Source organism: Penicillium argentinense (assembly GCF_028826775.1).
Source record: "Penicillium argentinense strain IBT 30761 chromosome Unknown utg000010l_segment0_segment0, whole genome shotgun sequence".
Classification (NCBI taxonomy): domain Eukaryota; kingdom Fungi; phylum Ascomycota; class Eurotiomycetes; order Eurotiales; family Aspergillaceae; genus Penicillium; species Penicillium argentinense.
The window spans coordinates 2368893-2395126 of NW_026622669.1; the positions used below are offsets into that span (position 1 = coordinate 2368893).

At 51.9% G+C, this 26234-nt stretch overlaps 11 protein-coding genes across 11 annotated transcripts; 6 read left to right on the forward strand and 5 right to left on the reverse strand.

Annotated features, from left to right (window-relative positions):
• Positions 1-55: 55 nt before the first annotated feature.
• N7532_010561 (uncharacterized protein) lies at positions 56-381 on the forward strand (the record flags this gene model as incomplete). Its single annotated transcript, XM_056623052.1, has 2 exons — positions 56-153; positions 213-381. 2 exons carry the CDS (start codon positions 56-58, stop codon positions 379-381), a joined length of 267 nt encoding a protein of 88 aa, XP_056470468.1.
• Positions 382-553: 172 nt separating this feature from the next.
• On the forward strand, positions 554-1413 carry N7532_010562 (uncharacterized protein; the record flags this gene model as incomplete). The annotated part of the gene is made up of 3 exons (XM_056623053.1): positions 554-1103; positions 1160-1241; positions 1299-1413. 3 exons carry the CDS (start codon positions 554-556, stop codon positions 1411-1413), a joined length of 747 nt encoding a protein of 248 aa, XP_056470469.1.
• A 982-nt stretch (positions 1414-2395) lies between these two features.
• On the forward strand, positions 2396-5242 carry N7532_010563 (putative C6 transcription factor; the record flags this gene model as incomplete). The annotated part of the gene is made up of 1 exon (XM_056623054.1): positions 2396-5242. The coding sequence occupies one exon, from the start codon at positions 2396-2398 to the stop codon at positions 5240-5242; it is 2847 nt and encodes a 948-aa protein (XP_056470470.1).
• A 1948-nt stretch (positions 5243-7190) lies between these two features.
• On the reverse strand, positions 7191-8821 carry N7532_010564 (uncharacterized protein; the record flags this gene model as incomplete). Its single annotated transcript, XM_056623055.1, has 4 exons — positions 7191-7409; positions 7886-8012; positions 8071-8370; positions 8451-8821. 4 exons carry the CDS (start codon positions 8819-8821, stop codon positions 7191-7193), a joined length of 1017 nt encoding a protein of 338 aa, XP_056470471.1.
• Positions 8822-9130: 309 nt separating this feature from the next.
• erg24B (uncharacterized protein) lies at positions 9131-10773 on the forward strand (the record flags this gene model as incomplete). The annotated part of the gene is made up of 3 exons (XM_056623056.1): positions 9131-9201; positions 9256-9560; positions 9665-10773. 3 exons carry the CDS (start codon positions 9131-9133, stop codon positions 10771-10773), a joined length of 1485 nt encoding a protein of 494 aa, XP_056470472.1.
• Positions 10774-11001: 228 nt separating this feature from the next.
• Positions 11002-12679, reverse strand: N7532_010566 (tRNA-specific adenosine deaminase; the record flags this gene model as incomplete). The annotated part of the gene is made up of 2 exons (XM_056623057.1): positions 11002-12372; positions 12530-12679. The coding sequence occupies 2 exons, from the start codon at positions 12677-12679 to the stop codon at positions 11002-11004; spliced, it is 1521 nt and encodes a 506-aa protein (XP_056470473.1).
• A 278-nt stretch (positions 12680-12957) lies between these two features.
• Positions 12958-13397, forward strand: N7532_010567 (splicing factor 3B subunit 5 family protein; the record flags this gene model as incomplete). The annotated part of the gene is made up of 2 exons (XM_056623058.1): positions 12958-13210; positions 13279-13397. The coding sequence occupies 2 exons, from the start codon at positions 12958-12960 to the stop codon at positions 13395-13397; spliced, it is 372 nt and encodes a 123-aa protein (XP_056470474.1).
• Positions 13398-15726: 2329 nt separating this feature from the next.
• Positions 15727-17792, reverse strand: N7532_010568 (uncharacterized protein; the record flags this gene model as incomplete). The annotated part of the gene is made up of 2 exons (XM_056623059.1): positions 15727-16513; positions 16579-17792. The coding sequence occupies 2 exons, from the start codon at positions 17790-17792 to the stop codon at positions 15727-15729; spliced, it is 2001 nt and encodes a 666-aa protein (XP_056470475.1).
• Positions 17793-19900: 2108 nt separating this feature from the next.
• N7532_010569 (uncharacterized protein) lies at positions 19901-20926 on the reverse strand (the record flags this gene model as incomplete). The annotated part of the gene is made up of 1 exon (XM_056623060.1): positions 19901-20926. One exon carries the CDS (start codon positions 20924-20926, stop codon positions 19901-19903), a length of 1026 nt encoding a protein of 341 aa, XP_056470476.1.
• A 733-nt stretch (positions 20927-21659) lies between these two features.
• N7532_010570 (uncharacterized protein) lies at positions 21660-22489 on the forward strand (the record flags this gene model as incomplete). The annotated part of the gene is made up of 2 exons (XM_056623061.1): positions 21660-21820; positions 21907-22489. 2 exons carry the CDS (start codon positions 21660-21662, stop codon positions 22487-22489), a joined length of 744 nt encoding a protein of 247 aa, XP_056470477.1.
• Positions 22490-24857: 2368 nt separating this feature from the next.
• On the reverse strand, positions 24858-25918 carry N7532_010571 (uncharacterized protein; the record flags this gene model as incomplete). Its single annotated transcript, XM_056623062.1, has 4 exons — positions 24858-25213; positions 25271-25466; positions 25605-25645; positions 25699-25918. 4 exons carry the CDS (start codon positions 25916-25918, stop codon positions 24858-24860), a joined length of 813 nt encoding a protein of 270 aa, XP_056470478.1.
• Between the last annotated feature and the right edge of the window lie 316 nt (positions 25919-26234).

Here is a 26234-nt window from a genome sequence, read left to right on the forward strand (position 1 = left end):
AGCGCATCCCGGAGTCGATCTCCGACAACCTCTGGTCGACTTATCTCAATTCCTCATGGCGACAATGCATTTGCGCACCGTCAGGGTCCTCGCATGGAGACACGAGGGCGCCGACTGGGTCAAATCCGGGGAGATGCGCGGACCCAGCGTGGGGTAAGTTGTCCCGGCCCAAGCACGGTTGGGATGGTGAAAACGACTTCCTGCTCGTAAAGGCACGAGCATTCCCCGACTCGCACCCCCAATCACGCTCACCGCAGCACTGAAGAGGCAAATCATCGCCCGAAACGTCGGGCGCGCAGCATCGGGTGCCCGCAAACGATCACCTCGGACGCTGCGACGACGTCACTGGCCGTCACCAAGGGAATGCCCCAGAGGCGCTAAAGCTTAGTGCTTCTCTCCAGCTCCAGCTCACGCATTCTTCATAACCCTAACAAATTACGACGCTACTACTACTCCGACTGTACTAGTCCTTATTCTTCTCATTGTCCTCCCCCGGACTCCCCGATCCTGCGCTCTCCACCCCCGCGACTCTCCATCGCATCGCATCGTCGCCATGGTCTCCACGCGACATCACCCCCGCGAATTCCCCTCGCCCGAAAAGGCCGCAAAGGAGGTGACCAAGTCGTCGCCTGCCCCGACAACAAATGGTAATGCGCGCAAATGGGTCCATACCCCGTCCGCCGCCCTGACTATCTGGCTGGTCATTTCACTGCCGCTGGTCGCGTGGGATGCGGGCTACGTGCTGTTGCGACCGCATAGCATGCCTGGCGGTCGTCTGCACTCACCTATCTGGACCCCGTACGCGCTCTACGGCACCGTCGACTACATCTACGGCTGGCCCGCGTACAATGCGCGCAATGGCTTCACCGCTGCGCAGACAGTCATGAACATCGTCGAGACCCTCGGCTACCTCTACTACCTGTACATTGTCTTCCGACATGGCGCGACTGTCACCAGCGGTCGCGGCGCGCAGAAGCGGCTCAAGAAGGGTTTCGTCTGGATGCTGGCGGGCGAGAAGGTGGTTGCGGGCAAGACGGGCGCGACTGCTCTGCTCGTCGCATACACCGCTTGTGTCATGACTCTCAGCAAGACTCTCTTGTACTGTACGTTTACACCGAAGTGACACCAAGTCGATGACTGTACTTATCAATCTTTAAAGGGCTGAACGAGTTTTTCTCTGGCTTCGACAACATCGGTCACAATGATGCTGCCACGCTGATCTTCTTGTGGATCATTCCCAAGTAAGTCCTGTCCCGTCGAGCGCATTGGCGCGAGCTCTGTTAATTTAAACTCCTCAGTGGTCTGTGGATCGTCTTCCCGGCCTACAGCATCTACACACTCGGCGCGGAGATTTTGGACTCCCTCGACCAGGCGACCGCGCGCGGCAAGCCTGGACGCCCCAAGTCGTCATAGACCCGTCGCGACGAGATTGTGTACTACTGGCGGCATGTCGAGGTGGAAGTGTCATTCTATGAGACGTCTTGTCGATATCCTTGATTCACCTGAGGAAATTGGCCTACTAGTACTTGAAATGAGAACAAGTTGATGAATGGAGCGGCATGATTATTTGATGATATTAGAAAAGCGCGCTGTGGTGGTCTAGAGACCCTCAGGGCGCAGGTATTTTTAAGTGATGGATCAATGCTATTCTTAATTTCTACCCCCCATAACCAGGAAACCCTCGTATCCCATCCCCCTTTTCGTCGTATTTTCATCGGACTATTCTCTATAGTTTCGGAACTATCGCCAGGCCGGACATCAATCCACCGATCGATTGTCCTACCACGATGGTTCGGCCCGAATGTGGACCACTTACAACGAGTGCAGGACAGGTTGATGTACGCATAGGGTACCCTATAGGTGCTTGGAGAGCCTGTGCCATCATCTGGTCGTCGTTTTTCTCCGAATTCTTCACATTGTATACCTCGCGCTCCAATCCGATGCTAGTCGGGCGGTGTGCAGGCAACTGATGCGATCATCGCCGAGTCCGGAGAGGCATGTAACGTAGCCAGCGTCCACGCCAAAAGGTCCCTGCGCAGCTCTTTTTCGCCACGAGTCAGACGGAAAAGCACGCGGCTGAACACCGTCTTCGAGTGTTCCCCCGAGGTCTTCGGCAGCACCGTCAACGTGTGGAGCTCCGTAATATCAACCCTGCCAGTGGCCGCCATCCGCCAAGCCCCGTCGCCGCTGAACCTTTCCCCATATTCCTCTATTCCTCCCATTTCTCCTCACTTTCTCCTCCTCCGACTCTCCCGAACTCCCCCGCCGTCGCTTACCGTCTCACACCCTCCTGAATCGCTCAGCGTGGTCTCCCCTTCCCTCGACGCCCTTTCTTCGAGCTCCTCCCGCGCCAAACGATGCTTCAGGCTTGGGTCCTGGGGTACCCGCACCCGTCATGATCCCTCCCGGCTCCGACGACTCGCCATTGAAAACCTCTGGCACTAGCTTTGTTTCAGGCCATGAGGATCCGACGGCCATCTTAGACGATTTCGATACCCAAAGTCATGCAAGTTCCCGCGACCTCGGTAGCACACAAACCGGCGACCCCGCGACGGGCCCGGACATCGGTGCTGAGGGCCCGCACGACGAGGCCACCCAAGATGCCGACAACCCGAACTCGGGCCCGTCCGCGGAGAAGGATGACAAGCCGGCCTGGAGCGAGATGAAGACCAAGGCCGGCAAGGAGCGCAAGCGCCTCCCGCTCGCCTGTATCGCGTGCCGGCGGAAGAAGATCCGATGCTCGGGCGAGAAGCCCGCCTGCAAGCACTGCACTCGATCGCGGATTCCCTGCGTATATAAAGTGACCACGAGGAAGGCTGCCCCGCGGACCGATTATATGGCAATGCTGGACAAGCGTCTGAAACGCATGGAGGATCGTGTCATCAAGACGATCCCCAAGGACGAGTCGCGAGATATGGCTTCCATCGGGAGGTCGGTGGTCAAGCCCTCCGCCTCGAGCCAGGTGTCCAAGGTGCAGAAGAAGCGAAGTGCAGATGAGGCTTTTGCCGCGGAAATGGATGGATGGTCTCGAGAAGAGCGTCGCACGCCACATGAGACGTTCCCCATGAATCGCGAAATCAAGTCCACTGATGGATCCGGGCTGTTGACCGAAGGCGCTGAGTTCTTGCCTTCTTTGGAAATACAGGAACACTTGGCGGAGGTCTTTTTCGACTGTGTGTATGGGCAGTCGTATCTTCTGCTGCACAAGCCTAGCTTCATGCGCCGCCTCAAATCCGGCACCGTTCCCCCGGTCCTCATCCTCGCCGTATGCGCCGTGTCCGCGCGATTTTCCACCCACCCCCAACTCAACTCTGAACCTCCTTTCCTCCGAGGCGAGAATTGGGCCAATCCTGCTGCTGCCATTGCTCTCAGCCGACATGACGAACCCAACATTACCATTCTTACTGTTTTCCTGCTGCTCGGTCTTCACGAATTCGGAACATGTCACGGTGGACGAAGTTGGTCGTTTGGAGGCCAGGCACTGAGAATGGCATACGCTTTGCAGCTCCATCAAGAGCTAGAATGTGATCCATTGATTGGTCAGAATAGTTCTAGCTCACAGCTGAGCTTTACTGACCGTGAGATCCGGCGACGAACGATGTGGGCTTGCTTCTTGATGGATCGCTACAACTCTTCCGGAAGTCAGCGTCCGCCCATTGGAAACGAGAAGTTCTTACATATCCAGCTACCTATCAAGGAAACGCATTTCCAGATGGAGATTCCCGGACCCACGGAAGATTTGGATGGCGATATCCCTAACCCTGCACCCGAGGATTCGGGGCAATTATCGAACGCTTCGGAAAACATGGGCGTGTCGGCTTACATTATTCGCGCCATTGTGATCTGGGGTCGCATTGTCGATTATCTGAACCTTGGTGGGAAGCGAAAAGATTCGCATCCTTTCTGGCATCCGGATTCCGGCTACATGCAACTCAAGCGGCAGATCGAAGAATTCTCGTCTTCTCTCCCGAACTCTTATGCTTTCACCTACGAGAACCTCCAAATTCATGCCGCTGAGAAGATCGCCAACCAGTTCTTGTTCCTCCACATCATCATCCATCAGAACATGCTGTTTCTGAACCAGTTCGCTATTCCCCTGTCTCCCGGTGGTCGACCACCTAGGGATATGCCCAAGCCCTTTCTTAGCAATGCCGGCCGAGCGGCTGTCGAGGCTGCCCACCATATTTCGGTACTTTTCGATCGAGCTTCAGCCTATCCGCTGACTGTGCCTTTTGCTGGTTACTGTGCATATACAGCCAGTACAGTTCACATCTGGGGTATCTTTTCCAAGAATGTGCAGTTGGAAGCACGTTCAAAGGAAAACCTCCGACATACATACCGCTACCTCAACAAGATGAAAAATTACTGGGGCATGTTCCACTACATGGTCGAAAGTGCCAAGGACAGATATAGACAATTCGCCGATGCAGCCATCAAGGGCTCAGTAGCCACTCAAAATGGCACTTCCTTGGCTCCGATGTTCCAATACGGCGACTGGTTCGACAAATACCCTCATGGTGTGTCAAGACTTCATTGGGAAGACCCAGACACCCGTCACAAGGAAACAGGCGAAGACGCCGTCATGGGCCAGAAACCCGATCTCCAAAGCGTAGAAGACTTCTTCGCCAGCCTCTCACCAACCCCCAAACCGGTCCTCCCGCGCAAACCTCGCTCGCGCAAGAACAGCAAGATCTCCGAAGGAACTCCCAACGTGGACCAAACCTCCCCACAATCCATGGACGTGACAATGGGAAGTGCCCCCGGTGTCCCAGGCAGCGCCTTCCCACAGCCATCCCTCTACAACCAAAACCGACCCATGCAATTCGGCCAATCCCCCTTCGACTTCAGTATCCCACCTGACCAACTGCCGCAACTGGACCGACAATTCGTCTACGGCTCCTTCTCGGACTTCGATCCAAACTCGTTCGTCCCCAACAACCCCCCAATCCCACCTGCCCCGGTCAACGGTGTCGAATCCCAGGCTTCAGACCACACCCTCTTCACCGGCCAGCTAGACCCCAGCGCACCCGCCGGAACAGGCGAATTCTACCAACCCAGCGCATGGTTTCTCCCCTTTCAACCTCGACCCGGTTGGCGGCGGAAATCCACCACCCATGGGACCCGGTTCAAATCCACCGCCTCCGCCTGGAGCCCCGACAGGCTCTGTCCCCGGTGCTGGGGGTGGTGCCTCCGGTGGTATGGGCGATATGTCCGGGTTCGGCAGGCCATTGAGTGCCTATGATCTTGGCCTGGTGCCAGAAATGAAAGACTCGCGGCATCCGTGAGGTGTCCGTGAGGCGGCAAATTGGAATTCCGTCGAAATAACTTACCAACGACTGCAATGTTATATATCATGATGGTGGGGATTCGGGGCTGGACGACTTTACTTTTGTTTTCAACCTTGAGTTAAAAGCCTGGAGTATTGCGCTTTGTTCTCCCTTTTTCTTTTGCTGCTTTGTACATACTATGTCTCGACTTTGTCTGACCGTGTATATCCCGATGGAAGGTTCTTTGGCTTATGAATGTATTGATGATATTCCTACTGACTTTTTCCCGTGTATTTGATCTTCAAGTGCCCCGGCATTCCGAAGCAAAAATGTTTGCTGTGGATGTCCACCTGCCGCCTTTCTGTCTCACCCCCACTAGCAGTGGCGAAGGAAAAATAGCCTTGGAGAATCAGAGATGGCAAAAAAAAAAAAAGTGCATCATCCGTGAATCGAACACGGGCCTCGTCGATGGCAACGACGAATTCTACCACTAGACCAATGATGCTACTGCTTAAAAACTGGGCTGCGTGTGGCTATATGAAGGTTTCGGTATACTAAGTGGGGTTAGCGACGCACGAGAAAAAAAAAGCCCCACAAGGTCCTCACGCACTCAGGGGGTCAGAAGACAAACATTATTCAATTCGGGCTTTAGTTTTTTCATTAATGGGGGTTCTAGGAATTGCAAAAATAATACTATGCATCGAGTAGTACCTACTGACCCCTCAACGTTTCACGGAAAAATATATAAAAAAAACAAGCTTATCGCGGATAAGCTTAAACACGTGAGGAATAGGGGGGTGCTGAGCAAAAAGATCTGCATCATCCGTGAATCGAACACGGGCCTCGTCGATGGCAACGACGAATTCTACCACTAGACCAATGATGCTGGTTCTTGTTGAGTGGAGCGAATTGAGCGGATTTGAGCGGTGTGGTTTTGGAATCGTGGGTAGGCGTAGCCGAGGCGAGAATGGGAAGTGGGCTTGCACTACGACAAATTTATGCTGTAGCTACTCTTAAGTTGAATTTTGTTTAACAAAAAAATGATCTGATTACAGACACATGAATTCTCTCCCTGGCATTGTATTGAGCTGGGACAGAAGTATTCATCCTATACGGCGTGGTTAGCAAGGCAAAACCCATCAAACATCGTGGCTGTTCGGTAAAAAGCAAAAAGAAATAACTGTGCATCATCCGTGAATCGAACACGGGCCTCGTCGATGGCAACGACGAATTCTACCACTAGACCAATGATGCTTCTTGTTGTGGGTCTGTGAATTTATGGATATTTGAGGATTTGCCGTGCCCAGATGAACTATTCGGTAGTTTGTCTCGCATAGTGTATAACCAAGGCTATCGCGAGGTTTGAATGGGCTTATTGTTGAGTAGAATTGTTGAAATGGATTGCTTTTAGTTTTTTCTAGTAGATTTTCTGTTCCCGAAAGATCAAAGAGGTTGGTTTGGCGTTGCTTTTCTGGGTGCTGGGTTTCTGGTCTCTGGATATATATATTTCGAGGTCAAGGGTACACGAGTTCGAAAGAATCATCGGATGGGAATTTAATCTCAATGAGTACATATCTGGACGATATAAAATCCAATATTACAACAGCGAGACCGTGAAAAGGCATTAGTCCCTGATAGCCCTCACGTTAAACAAGATCTCGACACTGTGACCCTAACCCCAGATGATACACCGCGCGTACCTAGGCATTAAGATCCAGGCATTAGACGAAAGTGTCTATTCGGATGTCTCAATTCGATATCTGCCAGGAAGAACAAAATACAACTACATCACACAAGGTCGGGTCAACAAAATGCAGCTCGAATCTTGTCTAGAGAAAAAGAAATCAATTTCTATAACATTCCCTCCCAGCAGACACCAATTGTCCAAGATGATATACTAGCGAAAGCAAGCACTATACAGCCCTAATCATCCCAAGTCTCATCCAGCTGATCTATCAACCGGTTCTCGGCATCCACATCACCGCGTCCACCAGAACCAGCTCTGCCACCCCGGCCACCAATCGCACCAATGAAGCCGCCGCGAGTATCATCGCCGTGGCCGGCACGCTGGTAGCCGCTGCTCGATGGTCGCCTGGAGCGAAAGCAGTTGCCCAATGACGAAAAGGCGATGACGAACATATCCTGTCACGATAAATTGTCAGCAGGCCGTTCGCTCAATAGAAGGTAGTAGCAGGAGTTTAGCAACGAGCAGGCAAGCTTCCGATCGTGACACAGCAGTTTGTACAAAGCACAAGGATGCTATCTAATACATGTCCAGTGCGCAGAATCCGTGAAAGAGAGACCAGATGGGTCGGGTAAATAAACTGCCTGTGGATGTATAGAATCATGGCACCTTGCTTCAGATCATGACAATGTACACGATGAAGTCAACATAGATGGGAAGCTTCACCATGCTCGAAGGGAGGGAAACATAGACAAAGGCATGACGGTGAAAGAAGGCTGATAAGCAGTCATACTCCAAGCCAGCTGGAGCAACCTCAATCCAATCGCGAAACCGGTAACCCCGCCATGCTTGAATCCTTATATTTGTGCGAAGGCAAATGGCCATATCGAGATCTCCGACGAGGCCGACACAAAACCAATCTCAAGAGACTTACCTTGACGAAATCGAACATTCCAGCCCAGAGACTGAAGTTCGGGCACTGGCGCCAACCGCGTTGGTGCATGACTGTTCGTTGATACGCGCAACCACCGATGAAATAGGCAGCGACGGCAATAAGCATGCTAAGACACAAAACGTTAGCATCGAATGCACCCATAACGATATCTGGAGCAAGCTCACATGACACCAAAAACCCCGGCCGGTCCCAGCCCGCCCGAGTTCGGGTCCACTGCAATTCCACCGCACGCAGCAGAGCTCCGAATCTCAAAGTAGTAGGTGCAAGAGTCCATGGTTCCAACGAAAGACGGAGTAGCTGTGTTCGGGGGCGCGTCGCGATCGCAAAGGAAGGACATCAAGGTTGATTTGGTTCGAATGGAGGTATTCGCGCCAGCGGTGTTCCAGTCACCCGGACACGGGGAGCCATTCGTATAGTTGAGGACGAGTTTGCGACCACGAAAGAAAGGATCCGAAGCTTGTTCTCTATTGAATTTACAATTCCGGATGTTAGCTTGCCAATGCCTGTCACGGAGCTCTCCGGAGCTAAACACGGGGCACCGTACCCGATGGAATAGATCTTCCCTGCTTGCTCGTAGTAGGCGCTGACGTTCCTCCAATGCGACGAGTCGACGCCGATGACATCCTTCACCTCTTCAATGACTGGCGCGCAGATGTTGATCGTGAAGTTTGCGGGGTAGTCATGGCCCTTCGCATGCCAACTTTCGTCCCGCGCCTCCTTGTCCACCTTCTTGCCATCCTTCAGCTCGGGCGGCTCTAGCGAGAGGGCGGAGAGGTCATAGTATAGGCCGCTGATCGGCGAGCGAGCCACACAAGGGGAGTCATCGTTGAGGTGCGAGGAGGCCGACGCGCCGGACAGTCCCACGATGAAGGATAGGAGGAGCAGCGAGTAACGAGCGGAATTGGACAGCTTCATGGCGGGGGCAAGTCTGTCGATAAAAGAGGGTAGTAATTGGAGACCAGCTCACGAGGGTGTCGATCGGATCGAGAAGCAGGTACGTGGAGTGTCCAATGTTTCGCGGGCTTAAACTGCTTACGTTTGCGTTGCACGGGGCCCGCGGGCGCGGAGAAGCCAAGCTACGACTGCCGGCTGCTCGCCATCCGACGTCGTACGTATCGCCGCTTCTTGGATCTGGGACCTCGCCCACCCTACTTAAACACCGGCCAATCCTCGTTTCTGGATTCATCAGCGCAAGATCTCGCGCACTTCCAGATACATCAGAACATGGCGCCCAAAACTTCCAAGGTTCCCGTCCAGATCGTGCCGGAGAAGCGAGGCTACGAGTTCGGTGGACCGTATGTCTCGCCCTATCACAGCTAAAAAGGGATTATCGCTGATTGTCGCTGCAGCCTAGGAGCCTTTGGTATTGTCTTCGGCCTTCCCGTCCTGGTCTACGTCTTCTACTTCGTCTGCAATGATGTTTCGGGCTGCCCCGCGCCTTCATTGTTGAGCCCCTCGACCCTGTCCCTCGAACAATTGAAGCTCGAAGTTGGCTGGCCGGCGGAAGGCCTGGCGGGACTTTGGGACACTGAGGTGGCCCTGTGGACTCTGAGCTACTATATGTTCAGTCTGTTCCTGCAGATCTTCCTGCCTGGTCAGGAGGCGGAGGGTGTTGACCTTGCATGTGGGGGAAAGCTCAAGTACAAGTTTAATGGTGAGTCCGAACTACTTGGGAAGCTTTGGGAGAGCTGTGGCTTGAGTATTCAAAATGAATGATACCAAGAAGAAGCTTGCTAAGGACCTTTTGTTTACTATTAGCATTCCCTACTGCCATCATCATCCTTTCCAGCCTCGCGACGGGCACCTACATGTACGGCGCGGATTTCGTCGTCTGGACCTTCCTGTGGGATAATTACCTACAGGTTATCACCGCCAACATCTTGATTTCCTCGTCCATTGCGCTGTTCGTTTACATCAAGAGCTTCTCAGTCCCCGAGGCCGGCAAGCCCAACCCGGAGCTCCGACAACTCGCACCTGGTGGCCACACCGGCAATGTTTTGTACGACTTCTTCATCGGTCGGGAGCTAAACCCCCGTATTCGTTTGCCTATCCCCTTCGTTAGCGAGGCATCCCGCATCATTGACATCAAGGTGTTCATGGAGATGCGACCCGGTCTTCTCGGATGGACCATTCTGAATCTGTCCAATGTCGCCCACCAGTACCGTACCTACGGCTACGTGACCGACTCTATCGTCCTGGTGACTATCTTCCAAGGTTTCTATATTCTGGATGCCTTGTATATGGAGCCTGCTATCATGACCACGATGGATGTCATCATGGATGGGTTCGGCTTCATGCTCTCCTTTGGTGATGTTGTCTGGGTTCCTCACATCTACAGCGTCCAGAGCCGCTATCTATCCGTCTTTCCCATGGAACTGGGATGGAGTGGCATTGCTCTGGTGCTGGGTGTGACCGCCGTTGGATACTCGATCTTCCGCGGCGCCAACAACCAGAAGAACCGATTCCGCACCGACCCCAACGACCCCCGCGTCAAGCACATCAAGTTTATTGAGACTGCTAGCGGATCGAAACTCATGACCTCCGGTTGGTGGGGTCTGGCCCGGCACATCAACTACCTTGGTGACTGGGTTATGTCGTGGGCTTACTGCCTGCCGACCGGCATTGCTGGGTACACTCTTATCGAGAGCATCAGCCCCTCCACCGGCAACATGCAGAAGCAGGCCGTGCAGACCCCCGAAGTTCGTGGTTGGGGTATGATCCTCACTTACTTCTACATGCTCTACTTCGGTATCCTTCTGATCCACCGCGAGATGCGGGACGAGGAGAAGTGCCACAAGAAGTACGGCAAGGATTGGGACCGTTATACCTCCATGGTGCGCAGCCGCATCATTCCTGGAATCTACTAGAGTACTTCGAACTCGGTGATTCTTAACTGTCCTGACATGATAAACATGCAAGGGCTTGCTTCTCGCTTCTTCCTCTAGCTCGACCCAACCCCTGCTCGAAAAGTTCTGCTGTATAATATTGCTGCGAGAGTGCTACGATGATAGTACACGATTGCACGCCTCCAAACTAGCTCGTGCCTGACATAGGCTAACTTGCTTAAATAAATTAATATAATCTATTCATTCTATTCAACGCTTCCTCTTCTGAGGATCAACAAGCACATCCAACCCCCAACTCTCATCCCCCGAATTCCGAACCCACCCCTTGAGAACGCTCTTCGCTTCTCTCATGGCCTCTTGCCGGACTCCAAGCGGATCAACCGAGTTACTTTCAACAAGCTTGAAATCTCCATAAGTGCTTGGTTTCAGAACGCGCTGCTGAAATGAATGCAGGACAGTATCATCTGCCAAGCCAGTTCCAGAAATGCCCAGATCATCACACGCGCTTGGCTGGGCTATATTCCGCACAAGAGCCCAAAGTTTTGCCCGAGAAAGCGATGAAGCACCTCGCACGACAGGTGTAGTTGCGCGGTGACCCTGCTTCACCCCATTGATGATGTTCTCGAACAGTCCTGTTGTGGTCCGTCGGAGAGAAGGCAATGACTTACTTCCTGTATCTGACAACGCAGCACAGGAATGGGCATGCGAGGGTGCTGCAACCCAGATAACACTCACATTACCCGGTTTGCTCTTCGGCGGAGCTTTAGATTCAGTCCCATCCTCCTCTACCGGTATATTATTCTTCGGCTTCGCAAAAGCCCACTGCGCTTCAACCTCCTCCGCCGGCACAGAAAGAACCTCAAAAGGATGAAACCGATACCCAATCGTCCCCTCTTCCTTCCTCCCAGCCCAAGTCCGTCCAACAAGCACCTTCATCCTCCCCCTCTCGCCAAAACACCGCTCAAACCCAGTCGCATTAATTTCATCTGCCGGCAAGACAAGCCCAGCTAGATACGCACTCTCCGTCGGCGCAACAAGCCGACTCGTCCCGCACGATAGCAGAGAAGATACCTGTCGCAAAGCAAGTTTATCCGAGCAGGATTTGCTGCGCGTAGACTCCGCGTCCATACGAGCGGGCTTTCGACGGACGATGCCGAGGAGCGAGAAATGGGCTCGACCGTCGAGCATTTCCTCGTGGGATCGTGCGCTACTGCTCTCGCGGACGACTTCCCAGGGGGTCGCGTCTTCTTGGGATGCCATGCAGAGTTCCATGCTTGCGTCGCCGCAGGGTGCGCAGGTGCAGTACATGTAGAGTTTGAGGCCGGGTTGAAGCTCGAATGGGGGCCATTCTGTTGAGTTCTCGGGTGTTTGTGTGTCGTTTCTTCGTTCTCGTTTGCGGATGAAGGGGGAGCTGGGAGGTTGGGTTTTGTTCGGTTGTGAGTCGGTTTGAATAGATGGGTCTGTGATTTTCTCTTCTGCTAATAGTCCGTGGCATTCGGTCAGGAGCCAGTAGTTGAATGCTCGAATGGCTAGAATTTCGGCGTGGCAGTCATGTAGAACGAGACCCCGACAGCGTGGGATATGAGAAGCTGAGAGGCATTTCGCGCCGCTCCTAGATAACTGTTAGCTTCACATGAACTGTCCTTTGTTATGAAGGGCCGGTATAGTCCGTACGTGATAGCTATACAGTGCAGACTCTCTGAAGCAGTATTCTCTCCTATTCAATGTATAAGCAGCTGATCTATGAAAATCTCCATTTGTAGGTAGTCATACCAACAACGGCCACAATGCCCGTCATAGGAATCCATTCTCTCGACCCATCAGGGTAGACATGTGGTTTAGAGCGCTGGGGAAGAGCATCGAAATGCGCATGAACTAGTGCTGCTATCCGTGACGGCAATGGCGGCGTATCTCCAGAATCAAACATCGCAGTCAATAAGCCTCATGAAGCAGACCATCCCATGAAATGCGACGTCCAAAGATGCAATTAAATGGCCAGATTTCGACGCGGGCAGATTGTGTTTGGATGCGGTATCACGTGACAACTCTCTGCGCGGTTCTTGAACGAGGTGGGGTCCCGCCTTCAACTTCCCTTCTTCAATTCCCCACTCGTCCGCGTCCGATTCACATCCACCCACTTTTTCATTATCGAAACCGACTTCCAACCTTCTTTATATCTCTCAATTCGCTTCGACACCTCTCACGATGGCTGACAAGCTTCGGACCACGCAAAATCTCGAGGCCCTCCAGGCCAAGCACGTCGGAACCGGACACGCCGATACCACCAAAAAAGAGTGGTTCGATAACATCGTGCGTGACACCGCCCACTCCTTCATCGGCCACCAGCCCCTGCTGGAGCTCACTGCCCTCGGTATGGGTCTTCACCCCGAGGAGGTTCGCATGGAACAGTACGAGCACCTCATCCGGGGCTGGGTTCCCTCCGAGACTGCTGAGGTAAGTAACACTGATACCAGGCTCCAAAGCTGAAGCAACCCGAGCCAATGCCAACTACTCCCGAACTTCCAGACGTCGGACAAGAAGAACTCGACTACCTAATGGCAGTTGAGATGCAGAAGCAGCAGGAGGCATTGGCCTCGGCCAATGCCACCACTACCGACGACATCGCCAATGGCGCCACCAAGTAATTCTTACTTGCCACGTTCTTCATTCGCATTCCCAAGGTGCATGGCCAAGGAGTTTTTCTTTTCTTTTTCCTTCTTCAAATCGGAGTTTCAAAGGGCTAGAGGGGGTCTTAATGGCTTCTATGGAGTTTTCAATGAAGTTTTAAATGGATTTCTCTCAGGTTCCCCAACCCGAGAACGGATTCCCAGCATTCGCATTTCTTTCAAAGCAAACATCCCCGATAGAGTAAACTGAGTAGTAATACGGCGCGTCCGCGTAGACTTGACCCGTTGTCCCCACCAATTGACTTTATTTCCCTTTCGATGACCCTGCAGAAGAGTGAAGTTGATTTCTCTTTTTGACCTTGGAATCCTCACTCTTACCGTTTTGATCTCTTTCCCATCCGCCTTCAATCTACTCCTGTCTCCGTGAACCCACCAGTACTCTGCCTGTGCATAGCAATGCGCTCACCAATCCAAGCGAAATTCGCTGAGCTTTCGCAGTCTCATCATGACCAATTCGAGTGCTGTGTTCGCTTCATCTCTGAATACGATCTTGCAGCCCCATTTTGAATTTCACACTACTCACTATAGTAGGTTTAAGTGACTGCGAACTGAATATGTCTAACACATTCTTTGTTTTCACATACACGTTCTTCCTTTCTTGCACCTCATTCCCTCCCGGCTCTCTACCATGATCCTCTCTCCTCTCTCCTTCTCCCTCTCTCTTCTCTCATCCACGCACTCTCACTACTGTACTCCTCTCCCTCTCTCATTCTCCCTCTCCTTCCATCCCTCTCATTCCATACTCTCTCTCATCCCCTCATTCTGATTGTCCTCAGCTCTCTACCATGGCTCAACCTTCTTTACACACTTCAAATCGCTTTCGAATTTTTCTTATGGCTGACAAGATACCACGCAAAGACTACCTCATCCAGACCAGTTATATCGGAGACGGCCTTGTCGATACCACCAACAAAGAGTGTTTTGATAATATCCTTGGTGGTTGATACACCCTGACAAGAAAGGTTTGTGCTACAACACAATCAATGATAGCCAACTCTGACGACAGGAATTCCCTACTGATGCGGAAAATTCCACCGAGCTATTTACTTCGCAAGAGAAAATACTTATAAAACGGCATTCAACTGCAGACTCGGTCAATTGTGCTATAAGATGTCTTGGTGGGCCATGATATGGGCTTAGCCTCGAGACTCTTCAAGCCTGGCCAAATCGATACATCATCACCAAAGGGGAGTGGTTTAATAAAATTGTTGGTGGCTCGACCTTTTTTTCAGAAAGACAGTGTGGTTTGACAAAATCAGCCGCGAGATGCAAATCTGCTGAAAGAATTGCTTTCGCAGTCACAAGCAGCAAAGGTTGGGATGGATTTGCCACGAATATTACATCAAGGGATGTTCCATGCCCAAGCGACAACTTCATCAAAGAGATTCGTCCACCCGCTAATAAAATTTGACACGATGAAGTAAGACTGACCCCAAGGACCCAAGCCAAAGGAGCATGGTGCGTTTTGCCTACACTTTCTCCTTCCTCTGAGCTATGTTCTCGGCCTCGCCGACCCTACGAACATCCTCAAGGCGGCGGTCATAATGGAAGGAAAGGGGAACGTTTCGAGTCTTCAAGGTTAAGGTGAGGAATGGACCATGATCGAACGATTCACTGGATTTAAGCGTTTATCAAGAACATACGCCTTGTTGGTGGCAGTCTTCATGTCCAGAACCAGCTGGCCTGTGACGCCTCGAGTGAAGAAGTGGGAATGTTGTTCCAACTACATGACCATCTTTCTAGAGCTCGGTCCACGAAGCCAACGCAGGACTCTGAAGAGATGATCTACTACTGGATGTTATTCTTGTTAAAGGTCCGCAATCGAGGTACTCGAGAGCTCTCACAAGGAATGCTTGGTGCTTTTAAGATACCTTTAAGAGGTGGGAAGGCTTGAGTATCCTTTCAAATTCCAAAAGGTTGTGACTATTTTCAAAGCACACTGCACCGGCGTCGACCCAGTCCACCTTAAACGGACATGAAGGACAGAGAAAAGCCTAGACGCAAGCGCAAGCATCACGCAGCGAATGGAAGAGAACGGGCGTGAGAATCCTGGAGGTGAACATTCGATTCACACAAACTCGACGGCTACGATGCAGTGTAGTTTTTTTAAGAAAGCAACCATAAAGATAAACCGATATCTTGCAATTCTCCAAAGGAAATGTCAATGCATCACTGCCGAAAATAGATATCGCTAAGGAGAATACCAATGTAAACGAGAGTCTTTACTAATCATAGGACTATATACACCTCCTCCAATAAACCACCAGATATAAAGCACTGTAGTGTACTACTCCCGCTCACTCCTGGCAGCCAACTTCGTATTCTCCGCCTGCAAAGAAGCAACCAAATCAACCCACTTCTGCCTCTCACCCCTCAACCTCCCAATCTCCTTCTTCATCTCCTTCATCTCATTCCTGAGATTCTCAACCTCAGACCTGGACTTCGACTTCTCCTCCCGATCAGCCTCCTTCTTCTGCTTCGCCTCAATTTTCGACGCAACCTTCAACTGACTCCCCTCGACCTTCCTCAACTGCTTTAACAACTTAGCCTCCTCATTAAAAAGCTGCGACGCAGCCTTGTGCATATGCGCTGGGAGCTCGGGCTGAGGCGTCTGCGGCTGGGTCTGAGTTTGCGAAGACTGTCCTTCGTTGCTTTGTTGTGTGGCTGAGCTGGCGGGTGTTGAGGAGCGTTTGTCTGAGGGACGCTTGTGTATGCCCGACTGGTCGCTGCTGTCTCCTACATCGAAGGCTCCCTTTAATGGTGTACCTGGGTTGCTTTGGGAGGTGAGGTGGAATTTGTCGAGTTCTGAGCGGATGGTGTCGAGCTTTGCGTCGATTTCGCGCTTGCGGAGGGCTAGTTTGGCGAGCTCTTTTTCGTGGGAGCTTAGCTTGCTGGCTTTGGCCATTTGCATGAGTTCCGCAGGGGGGAGGTTGTTCTGTTCCAATCCTGGGATGGCGCCTTCGGATTGGGCTGAGGATAATGAGACTTGGTCGGGTTCACGGGGTTGTGCTGGCTCAGAGTCGCTCAGAGGGTTGTTCTGCTTGGACTGCGAGATCGGTGCTTCGTGGATACTTCTGGGGGAAGTACATGGCTGCTGGACCTGCTGTGAGAGAGTGATTGGTGTGGAATGTAGTCTAACACAGCCTGTGGCGCGTATCTTTCGAATCCAGTGTTGAGTAAGCCCGTGACGCTGGCAATGAGGCCATGGTGAGGATGGGTATCTATCTCGGTCGAGTCCGAATCTGAGTCTGAGTGTTCGTGGTCGGAACTCAGGCTGTCTGTTTCCCCAGACTTCGTGGTATTCTGCGAGTTCTGACTGGAGTCCTCGGACGACTTCTTCTGAGATTCCTCGTCTTGAGTAGCCCATTCGACGAACTTCGCAGCATCGGTTCCAACACTCTTAGGTGTGCCTTTGTCCACCATCCAGCGAGGGATGTTACCACCAGGATCACTTCGCGTGACCATGATCCACTCGACCGGGTGTATTTCTTCCTGAGCATGCTTCTCCTGGCCCGAATCATCTTTCGACGATTTCTCTGTACATCCCTTGGAGTCCTCATTGCTCGACGAGCTATCCTCGCGTTTCCTTGGAACCTCCCGAATGAGCTCCACAGACTCATACTCACCCCGCGTATACCCCGTCTTATGCGGTACATCAGGATGCTCACAAGGCTTAGATATCATCAACCAACTCCGACCAGCCTGCTTCGACCCACCAACCCGCAACCCAACCTCGGAAGTAACAATCATCGCGACAAAATCGCGCGGCGCGGTGGGTTTAGGAAACTGCGCCGAAACATGATAAACCATCACCTGGCCTAGCACCGAACCATCATCATCCTTAACCTCAATCGACTCAACCTTCTCCTCAGCTCCAATCCCCCGAATACTCTTATCAGGCGTCTGCCCCTTCTCAATCTTCTTCCGGTTGACCTTGAGCGTCTCGTCGTATTCGGAAGACATCTTCTCCTGCCATCGCGTGTATGGCATGCCCTCGTGCACACTCCGTCTTCCGAACCAAGAGCCGCCTCCGTCGTTCGCGGAAAGTTTCCACACATGAAGGCCGAGAGGGTTCTCTTTTGGCCCCCCAATTTTGATGGGTTTGCCCCATTGTTTCTGGAGTGGTGTGATGTCCGGGTCTGTCTCCGCCACTCGTGCGGAGGAGGGGGTAACTCGAGAGGATGGTGGGTTCTCTTCGTTCTCGTAGGGTGGAGGGTCTGGAAGAGATTCGGCGACGAGTCTGCTGTCCTTGAAGATTTCACGCACGTAATCGCGGAGGTCGTCGGGGGTTTGGGGGACTGCGTCCCAGGTCGTCGGTTTGAGGCATTGCAGGGCCTGGTGAAGAGTCGCCATGAGGGCGCGGATGTGGATTGATGAAGAATGCTTCGGATAATCGTATGGACAAGGTATCAGGTAGTTGTATGAGACCTGCATATCCAGGGAACATTCGTCAGCAATGGATTCGGAGTACAGCGAGGTCGTACCATCTGCGATCAGCGACCTTCACTAGAGCGACACTGGCATTCAATGAGAGCGTAAATCCAGTAGATCTTACCGATATTAAACAAGCACTATACAAGCGAGAAAACAGAACGATTGAGCCCCTGATGGCGGACAAGGGGCAGGAAGGTGAGATCGAGGGTAATTGCGGAGTTCAAAGAGCGGGGACCGACGGAGATGGCAACCACCGGATATGACAATAACACTGGCAGGTAACTCCCCAAAAGATCAGGGTGAAGTACCAGGGACTAACTTGTTCAATTCGCGTCTCCGTCCGTGCTTTCAAGAAAGATACAATCGCCACGGCACTGGAGTTCGTAGATCGACCGGCCAAGCCTGCTTCAGCCTGGATTTGCTGACGTCATGGGCCTGGAGCTGCGCCCGCTGTGGAACGACGTCTATACATCTGCTTGTGGTTTGTTTTTTTCTACTGAAATTTGGTCAGGGAGCTAGAGGATTGATATATGAAATTTCAATTTGCAATGTATTTTTACCCTTTGAAAATTCTCTAGGAATTTTTGATTTGGCTGGTTGGTTATTTGTTACCGAAAGCGTGGAAGTATCCTATGTGAAATCAGACAGATTGCATACCAGATGTAGGATAGTACTGTAGCTCAATTCTTACCGAAACAAAGGATCTGATAGCTTGGGATAGTTTCATGGCGAGACTGTTTTATAGGATTCTGGCACAGGAACAAACAACTACAGTGTACTGCTGAACAATTTGCGTGTACCTGATTCAACTAAGCTAAAAGATACATACAAATCAGACTAAGCTATAGTGACAAAAAACCAGGAGAAGAGAGACAGCCAGCGGAAGCGGACTAGCCGCCGATCGCAGACAAAAAGAACGAAAGTCCCAGCATCCGATTCCCGGTGTCGAGGCACAAAGAATGAAGACTCATCATCCAGTGATAGAGTCCCCCGACCAACCGAGCTCCTCCGGGTAATCAAACAAACCCAGCCCGGAGGGTATAGGAGATGAACCTAAATGCCAGCTGCAGTCATATGCCGATAAAATCTCGAGCATCGAGGGGTTGTGCCGTCCAACATCATCGCGTGGAGCGGGATGGAGGGCAAAGGTCGCAGACCTGACTCCATCCACGACTCCTCGCCCCCAGAGCTCGCCACAGGCGAGGGATCCGGATCAGACGAGGTGGTGGCGCTTGTTCTCGCCGCGGGGAACCATCGGCATAGACCACAGTAGGCGGGCAAAGGTATGGCTGGACCAGACATGTCAAATGTTGGCGAGCCATACCGTCGCGTAGACGTTCCTCAAACGACCCAGTGATGGCGTTTGCCAGTCCGGTCTCCAGAGACCAGAAGGAGTGTCCTTGACAAAGGATCAGACAGGGGGAATCAGCGCGCCGAAGCCGGTTCAACACGACCGAAGATCCCCCCTGTTGTCCTCTATTCAAACCGCGACGCGAGAATCAAAGACATAATGGACATTCCACATCCAACTTCATATCCCGTGCCGCGAGGCAAAACCTGGTCTTCATGACATATATGCGGGAAATGAAACAAAAGAGAAGTGAACACAAGAGCCGACCCGCCGCTTCTCGATGCAAAACGCAGACAAATAAATCAAAACGCTGACGCTGGCTGGTTAACAAGACAAAATAGCACAAAATAGCAGAAAAAGCAAAAAAATAAAAATAAAATAAAAAAATAATAAAAAATAAACGCGAATGCTGTCAAGAATTATTCGGGAATATTGATGCAATGGGCGACGTGGAGTATCAAAGATGCACAGAGTCATTCGAACGCCGTCAAGAATGCCAAAGTCGGGAATGCGGAGCGCGTTTCTTATTGTTGTATCGATTGCAAATTCGTCGCACGAAGAACGGACTAGGATCTTGGACGATCTACGTCAGGAATCCATAGTCTGGTTCTGTGACTGGAGGCTGAGGAGTCCCCGCGGGTAGGGAGTCGACACCAGGTCTACTCCGCGCCGGGAGCTAGATGGTCGTGGCATACTGCAGGGGCGCGAAGTTCTCCCAGCCGCCGAAACCGGCCATGTTGGCAGCCGTGCTGCAGGGTTGCACGAGCATGCTGGGCAGTGGCAGGGTGGCAATGGCCGCGGAGGTGGCCGCCATGCTGTCATAGGTCGGATACGGGGCCGTGGTGTAGGGTTGGCTGTAAGACGGGGTGGGCGAGGGCAGTTGGGCGTGAGGATCACCGAAACCAAGACTGGCCCAGAGATTCGCGTTAGAATCGCCCGTGCTCGCCGGGGATGGACTGGGCGGCATTACTTTCCACGACTCCATCTGCGACGCGTTGGGATGCCACCAGGTCTCTGAACCCGTCGAGCTGGGCAGTAGCGGAACTGGGCGCAGGACATCGACCACGCGCGGCGGCGGAGGCAGCAGAGGCACGAACAGGCCCGAGATGGCGGACTGGGCGTCCTCGCTGCGGCCGCAGAGGAGCTCGCCGGCCCCGTCTTCCTCTAGGCCCTCGAGGGCTTCGGCATCGGTGCGGTAGACGAACTTGTTCGCGGCTTGCACGAACTCATCCTGCAGCTTCTTCAATTGCGCTTGTTTGCCCGACCAGTCCCACGTGTTGGCGGCGGCGTCGACGGAGTAAATCTCTTTGTGAAAGTCCACCAGGGCTTCGATCGTCTCCGGGGTCAACTTGAATACGACTTCGTTGCGGGATACCATGTCGACGTGCACCACGTAGGCCTCCATATGGATCATCTGGTAGTTGAAAAGGCCTTCCACGAGGGGGTTATCGTCCTTGCGCAGTTCTGAGTCGGGTGCTTTGGTGAACATCATCGAGCAGAGGGTCCAGATCGCATTGTTCGACGACAGTGTCTCGGTCAGACAGCGCGTATGTTGGGTGACGTTGTTCAGCGGGCGCTTGACTCGGTTGACTCGCTTGAGGGTCGCAGTCAACCACGGCGCGACTTTGGTGTTGAGGACGACATTGGGTGACGAGCGCGGCGCAAAGGCGGCCGCCGATGAGGGCAGTAAGACGGTGGGCATTATGACTCTGGGCGACAGTTGGGTGATACGTCCGGCGTTTCTTTAGTTAGCTCCACAGTCGAGAAAGAACGAATAAATATAAAGACTTTATAGAAAGTTGGCGTTATAAAAGAATGTAGGTCGGAAGCACAATCATAAAGGCGACATTCGCCCACACAAGTTGGAAGATTCCCTGGAGATGGTGTATTTCTGAATCTCGTTTAGATCGATCGCATCCTCCGTGGAGGGCCTGACAGTTGGAGAGGTTGAAAAGAAGGCGCGAAGACTAATTAGTGCGGGCGAATGCGCAAAGAAGAAAAATTTAGATATAGCGAGAGAAGACGAAGGCAGGCAGCGTTTGAAGTAGGAGTGGGCGGTGGGGACGAGTATAGTTGGGATGTACGTGTGTATGGTATTGCCGGCTTGCGAGGGTAGGGCTCGTATCTGGGTGTATGCAGGCGGATGGAGTCGGTACGGTACGAGTATCGCCTCTCGGACTCCCCGAGTGGCAACGCAGTATACTCACACACTACACTACCCAAGGTGAACACCAGCGGACTAGCTACGGCACAAGATGCATTTGAAACGCAGACCAACCGCCGTTGAAACAGTCAAACTTGATCGTATCGTTCTCCTCCTACATACATTGGCTGAGGAGGAATGTAGGGCTACTGAGTCTCACGGCCTGCGCGTTGCACATCCATTCGACCAGTGCCATCTGCAAGATGCCCCAAACTGCAAAAGCTAAGCCCCGATGATCCGCGCGAAAAGTGCGGGCCAGCTAATCCTCCGAGATTCCTGTTTAGGTCTGCCGGGGCGCTTTGCCTCGCGCACAAGTCGTGTTGACTCGACGGCACCGAAAGATCTTCAGCTGGCCCTGTTGCTCCTTCGCCTTGGGTTGCCAGAGATTCCAAGGTGTGTATGCACGGTACTGCATGCGTCCTCAGAGTCGACATGGGCCTCATGCACCGAAACATAATCATTTCTACAGATGTCTCTAGACCGTCCCATCTCGCTGGTTCCGGCCTGGAATCTTCAAGCGCCTCCATGCAGCTAACGACTCCACAAACCCTACTCGCCTCTCCAGGCCCGGTCGACGCTACGCAGAATGCCGCCAGAGCAAGATCGCACTGCAGAATCCCACGTTTCTCAACCTGGATCACGCCCGTTGGTGTTTCAGGAGGAATCAAAGGGGGAAGGTTACAGCAGAACTGCAGAAACTCGACACACCCCCTCGTCCACACACACACCCTCTCTCTCCCGTTCATTTTCGGATGTGTCGACTGCACTAGTCCACCACAACCATGGACGCCCCCAGCTGATGGAGGGTCGAGCAGACGTGGGGCAGCCCGGTCTTGGGCCGCTTCAGCACGCGGATTCGCCGACGACCGAAGCCGGCCGATGCGCATCCCAGCTGAGATCCCTGCTGCGATCTGCGATTGGGCTGAGCCTCGACGGTCCGTCATCGCTAGACTTTGGGGAGGCGCCCACTTCCCTTCCTCCACCTTTGCGAGTCACCACTGGAATGTATGTACGAGGTACGATACCGGTTATTTCGTGCTGCCCTCGGATTTTCCCCCGTGAACCCGGTGATCTCATCCCACAGCGCCCCTTTTCCTATATCGTGCCCACCACGCGCATTGGGGTCTGTCTCGTGCAATCACTGGTTCCCGTTTCATAAACCCTGAAGCCTGGCGGCATATGAGTTCGATCATGTGGTCTGGAGTGTGTATTGGGGGGAGGAGGCACAGCGCCGGTTGGAATCGGAGGTAGGCTTTGATTCAGCACGGTACAGTAGACAGGCAGCTTCGTCATTTCTGTGCTCCGCATTGCATCGCGCAAGATTTTTTTTCTCGTTGTTGGTGCCCGAGTCTCCGATAAGCGGGCAGAATCAACGCACTTCCTAAAATAGGACCATGTTGACTGCACTGCCACACGGCGTCTGCGCCACGTCACTCGCCACCATGTGGCTGTTGGGTATCGAGCCGAACAGCCGGGAAGAGTTAGTTCTACCCTAGGGCCTAACTACGACTGGAGTAATGTTTGATCTATTAATGCCCTTATGCTTAATGATCCATACTATTCAGCGCTTAGGAGGATTTATCCGAGGGAAATTGCGTTGCTTGCCAATCAATTCGTATGAAACGTCGATCACTCAAACTACCCTCTCCTCACCCAAGAGCCCTACAAATGCAAGATGAGGCTTCCCAAACATCCCCATCGAATATTATTGAATATTGCCCTGGGTTCGGGTCATCGCGACAAGGACTGAAGAGTTCCACCTGGTAGAAAAATAAATTATGAGTCATATTGGGTCGATGACGCTGAATTTGAAACCGAGCTGCCGTCGATCCTACGCCGATTGCACTATACGGAGAATTTCGCAACGATAGATTGTCGCATGACAGACAGACATCGAGAATACTTGATGATGCATCACATAGTGACAGATGAGTCATTCCTTCAAGGTAATGTTGAGAATCGGTCGTCAGGGCCGGGGTGGATATCGGTGGAAAATTTGCAAATTGTAGATCAGGTTAGGATCGAGATCGCATCACTGTTTGAACTGCGTCTGTAACCCTGACGGATGACCCCAAACCAAAAGGTCCAATATGATACATCACTTACACTCAACGAGAAGATCAGTAGTTTCGGGCAATATCAAACTTCCATGTCTAGTTAGCATCCGACGGGTCAGCGTTCCGTGGCCTGTCCCAGTTGCCGGTCGTCAAAGTTTGAGACAGGGTGTCTAGACTCGGGCACCGCCGACGAAAGAGCTTTTTCAATACAGAAATGATTGACTGTTCTCATATGGATCTAGTTTCCAAGAAGGATAATTGCATCTCTATGTTTTCTGTGGAGCCGAGCGCCCGACGACAGTACACTATGATGCAGATGAAAAGTCACACTATACCTGCACCTGTAAACTGAGAGCAACAACGCAGACACCTGACAAAATTAGGAACACCAACAACATCCTCGGCTCTACAACCTGCTATACAAAATGGGGAAAATAGATATTGCGACAAAATAACCCACACAGCCACCCATAACCAATCTAGTCAAACTGCAGCACCTGAACCAAGCCACCCATTCAAAATCTTCAAGACCATATCCCGAATTCTCCCTCAAGAAATTCTAGACCACTGGAAAATCAACAAGATCTCAACCAAGGTTCCGGGTTTGGGCGCCGAGATATTTTTACGACACGGGCGCTTAGAATCGCACATCAGCCAATGACGGTTATTGCTGACACCGTTCGACTTCCCTTTCTGGCAAAAAAAAACCCACCGCCTGTATGGCATAACAGGCCATATTCTGGAGCGGTCTGAGCAGCATTTAGATCATTACGTATGTGTGCTTGGATTCTTCCCTCCGAGTCGGGAGTCAGTATGGGGTCGATTCCTTTGTTTTTTGGATCTGGTAGCGCCGACCCGGGAAATGCTCTTGATCAGAGATATCACACCGCTGTTTAGGTTTGTGGCCGGATATTTTGTTATGATGTGTTTTGCATACGGGATGGTAATAATGGTTTTGTTTTGGGGGTTGTTTTACTGGTGTTTCGTGGGTTATGGTCATTGTTCTCACGTGATGCAAGCCTGTTCCGATGGCAGGTAGTGAGTCTGGAGGCATATATGGATGTCGGAAATTATCTGAAAGGTCACGAGGTTAGCAAACGTTAAACTGAATCATCTGATTAGATTTTCTTTGCCGACACTTTCAATGCGTCCGATATCATGACGCACCTGACCATTCTGAAATGGGATGGATACCATATGATCTTATCACTTCTGCTAATGTATGCCTATTTAAAGTATCCGATCATTTTGTGCATGCCATTCAGGCGATCTAAATTTAGAAGCACCACGATATTGACAAGAACATTATAACAATATACTAACCTAAATCACTCGAGAAACTCACCACCAGTCTCTTTCAGTAACAACTGATACTACGGCTCAACCTGCATATACATTGCTTCCGGCGAGCCCGTGCCTTTCTTGGTATACACAGCAGTCTCATAATCAACAAAAGACTTCTTCAGCTCACTCGAAACAGCCCCAAGCGAGCCCGGCGCAGTAGAAGCTTCCACCGAGAGCTGTGCTTGACACGCGTGTTCAATCGCGATGAGAAAAGCCGCTGCTTCCGCGACCGTTCCACCGGCCGTAAGCAGGCCATGATTCTGCATTATCAGATTTTTATTCTTAGGACTGAGGTAGCTTGCAATTTGCTGGCCTTCTTCTTGTGTGAATACCACGCCGCCGAATGCTGGGTAGACTGAAATGTCGTCGAAGAACATGCAGGAATCTTTAGACAGAGTTAGCAGCCTCAAAGTAGATGTGGCGGCAAAAGCGAAATCCATACCTTGATTGATAATATTGATCGGTTTCCCGAATGTACTCCACGCCCTCCCGTAGGGACTATGCATATGGCATGCGGCATGGATATCAGGTCGTCGCTGGTGAATAGCGGAGTGGATCATGAATCCAGCGGTGTTGACGGATTTGTCGGCACCATCTACGCGAATGCTGTTTTCATCGATGCGGACCATGTCTGATACCTTCAATAGGGCAAATAGGCTTTATTCGGAAATTGGACGACACCATGTTAAAGTGGCGAACCGCCGGGCGGAAACACCACGGTTATACAACAAAAAGTCACGCACAATCGTGACCTTTTCGCCGTTACCCCGACTTACTCCGTACGGGTTGACCCAGAAATTCTGGGGCTCGATAGGATCTGAGAAGATTAGTTACTGATGAAGATCTTGACGATGGGCTTTAATCATGTACCGCGTAAGCTAATGTGTCCGCTGCTCCCGTCGGCGAATCCGAGTTTCGCGAATACGCGAAAGGCAACTGTCATCTGGCCGAGTTTCCATTGTCGCTCTGCTTCTGTGATTGCGGGCCGTGGGATATGGTGAAGCCGTTTTACTTCGCCGTTGCTGGATTTTTCTGTATTCAGGACCGATGAGAGCGTCTCGTTTTTGAGAATCTTTGTTATGGAGGACATGATACGATGAAAATGAGACTGATTCGGTGGTTTGCTGGAATGGAACACGTCCGAAGTAAGATACAGGGTTACACTTGCTCTTAGTAGATGCTAGGAGAGGAGAGAAGTGCGTAGTCCATTTAGTTCATGGCACGGCGTTTAGGGCAACCAAGGTCATCTATGGCGAAACATAGCATACAAAGCTAATTTTATGCTCGAGAAAAGTGACTATGTTTAATCTCCTTCTCAAGTCTCGAATTTAAAATAGGAGAATGCCATATACAGGTATGTCAATAGTTGTCCGGGTACTTGGAAGAGATCGGGATTTGCTGGGAGT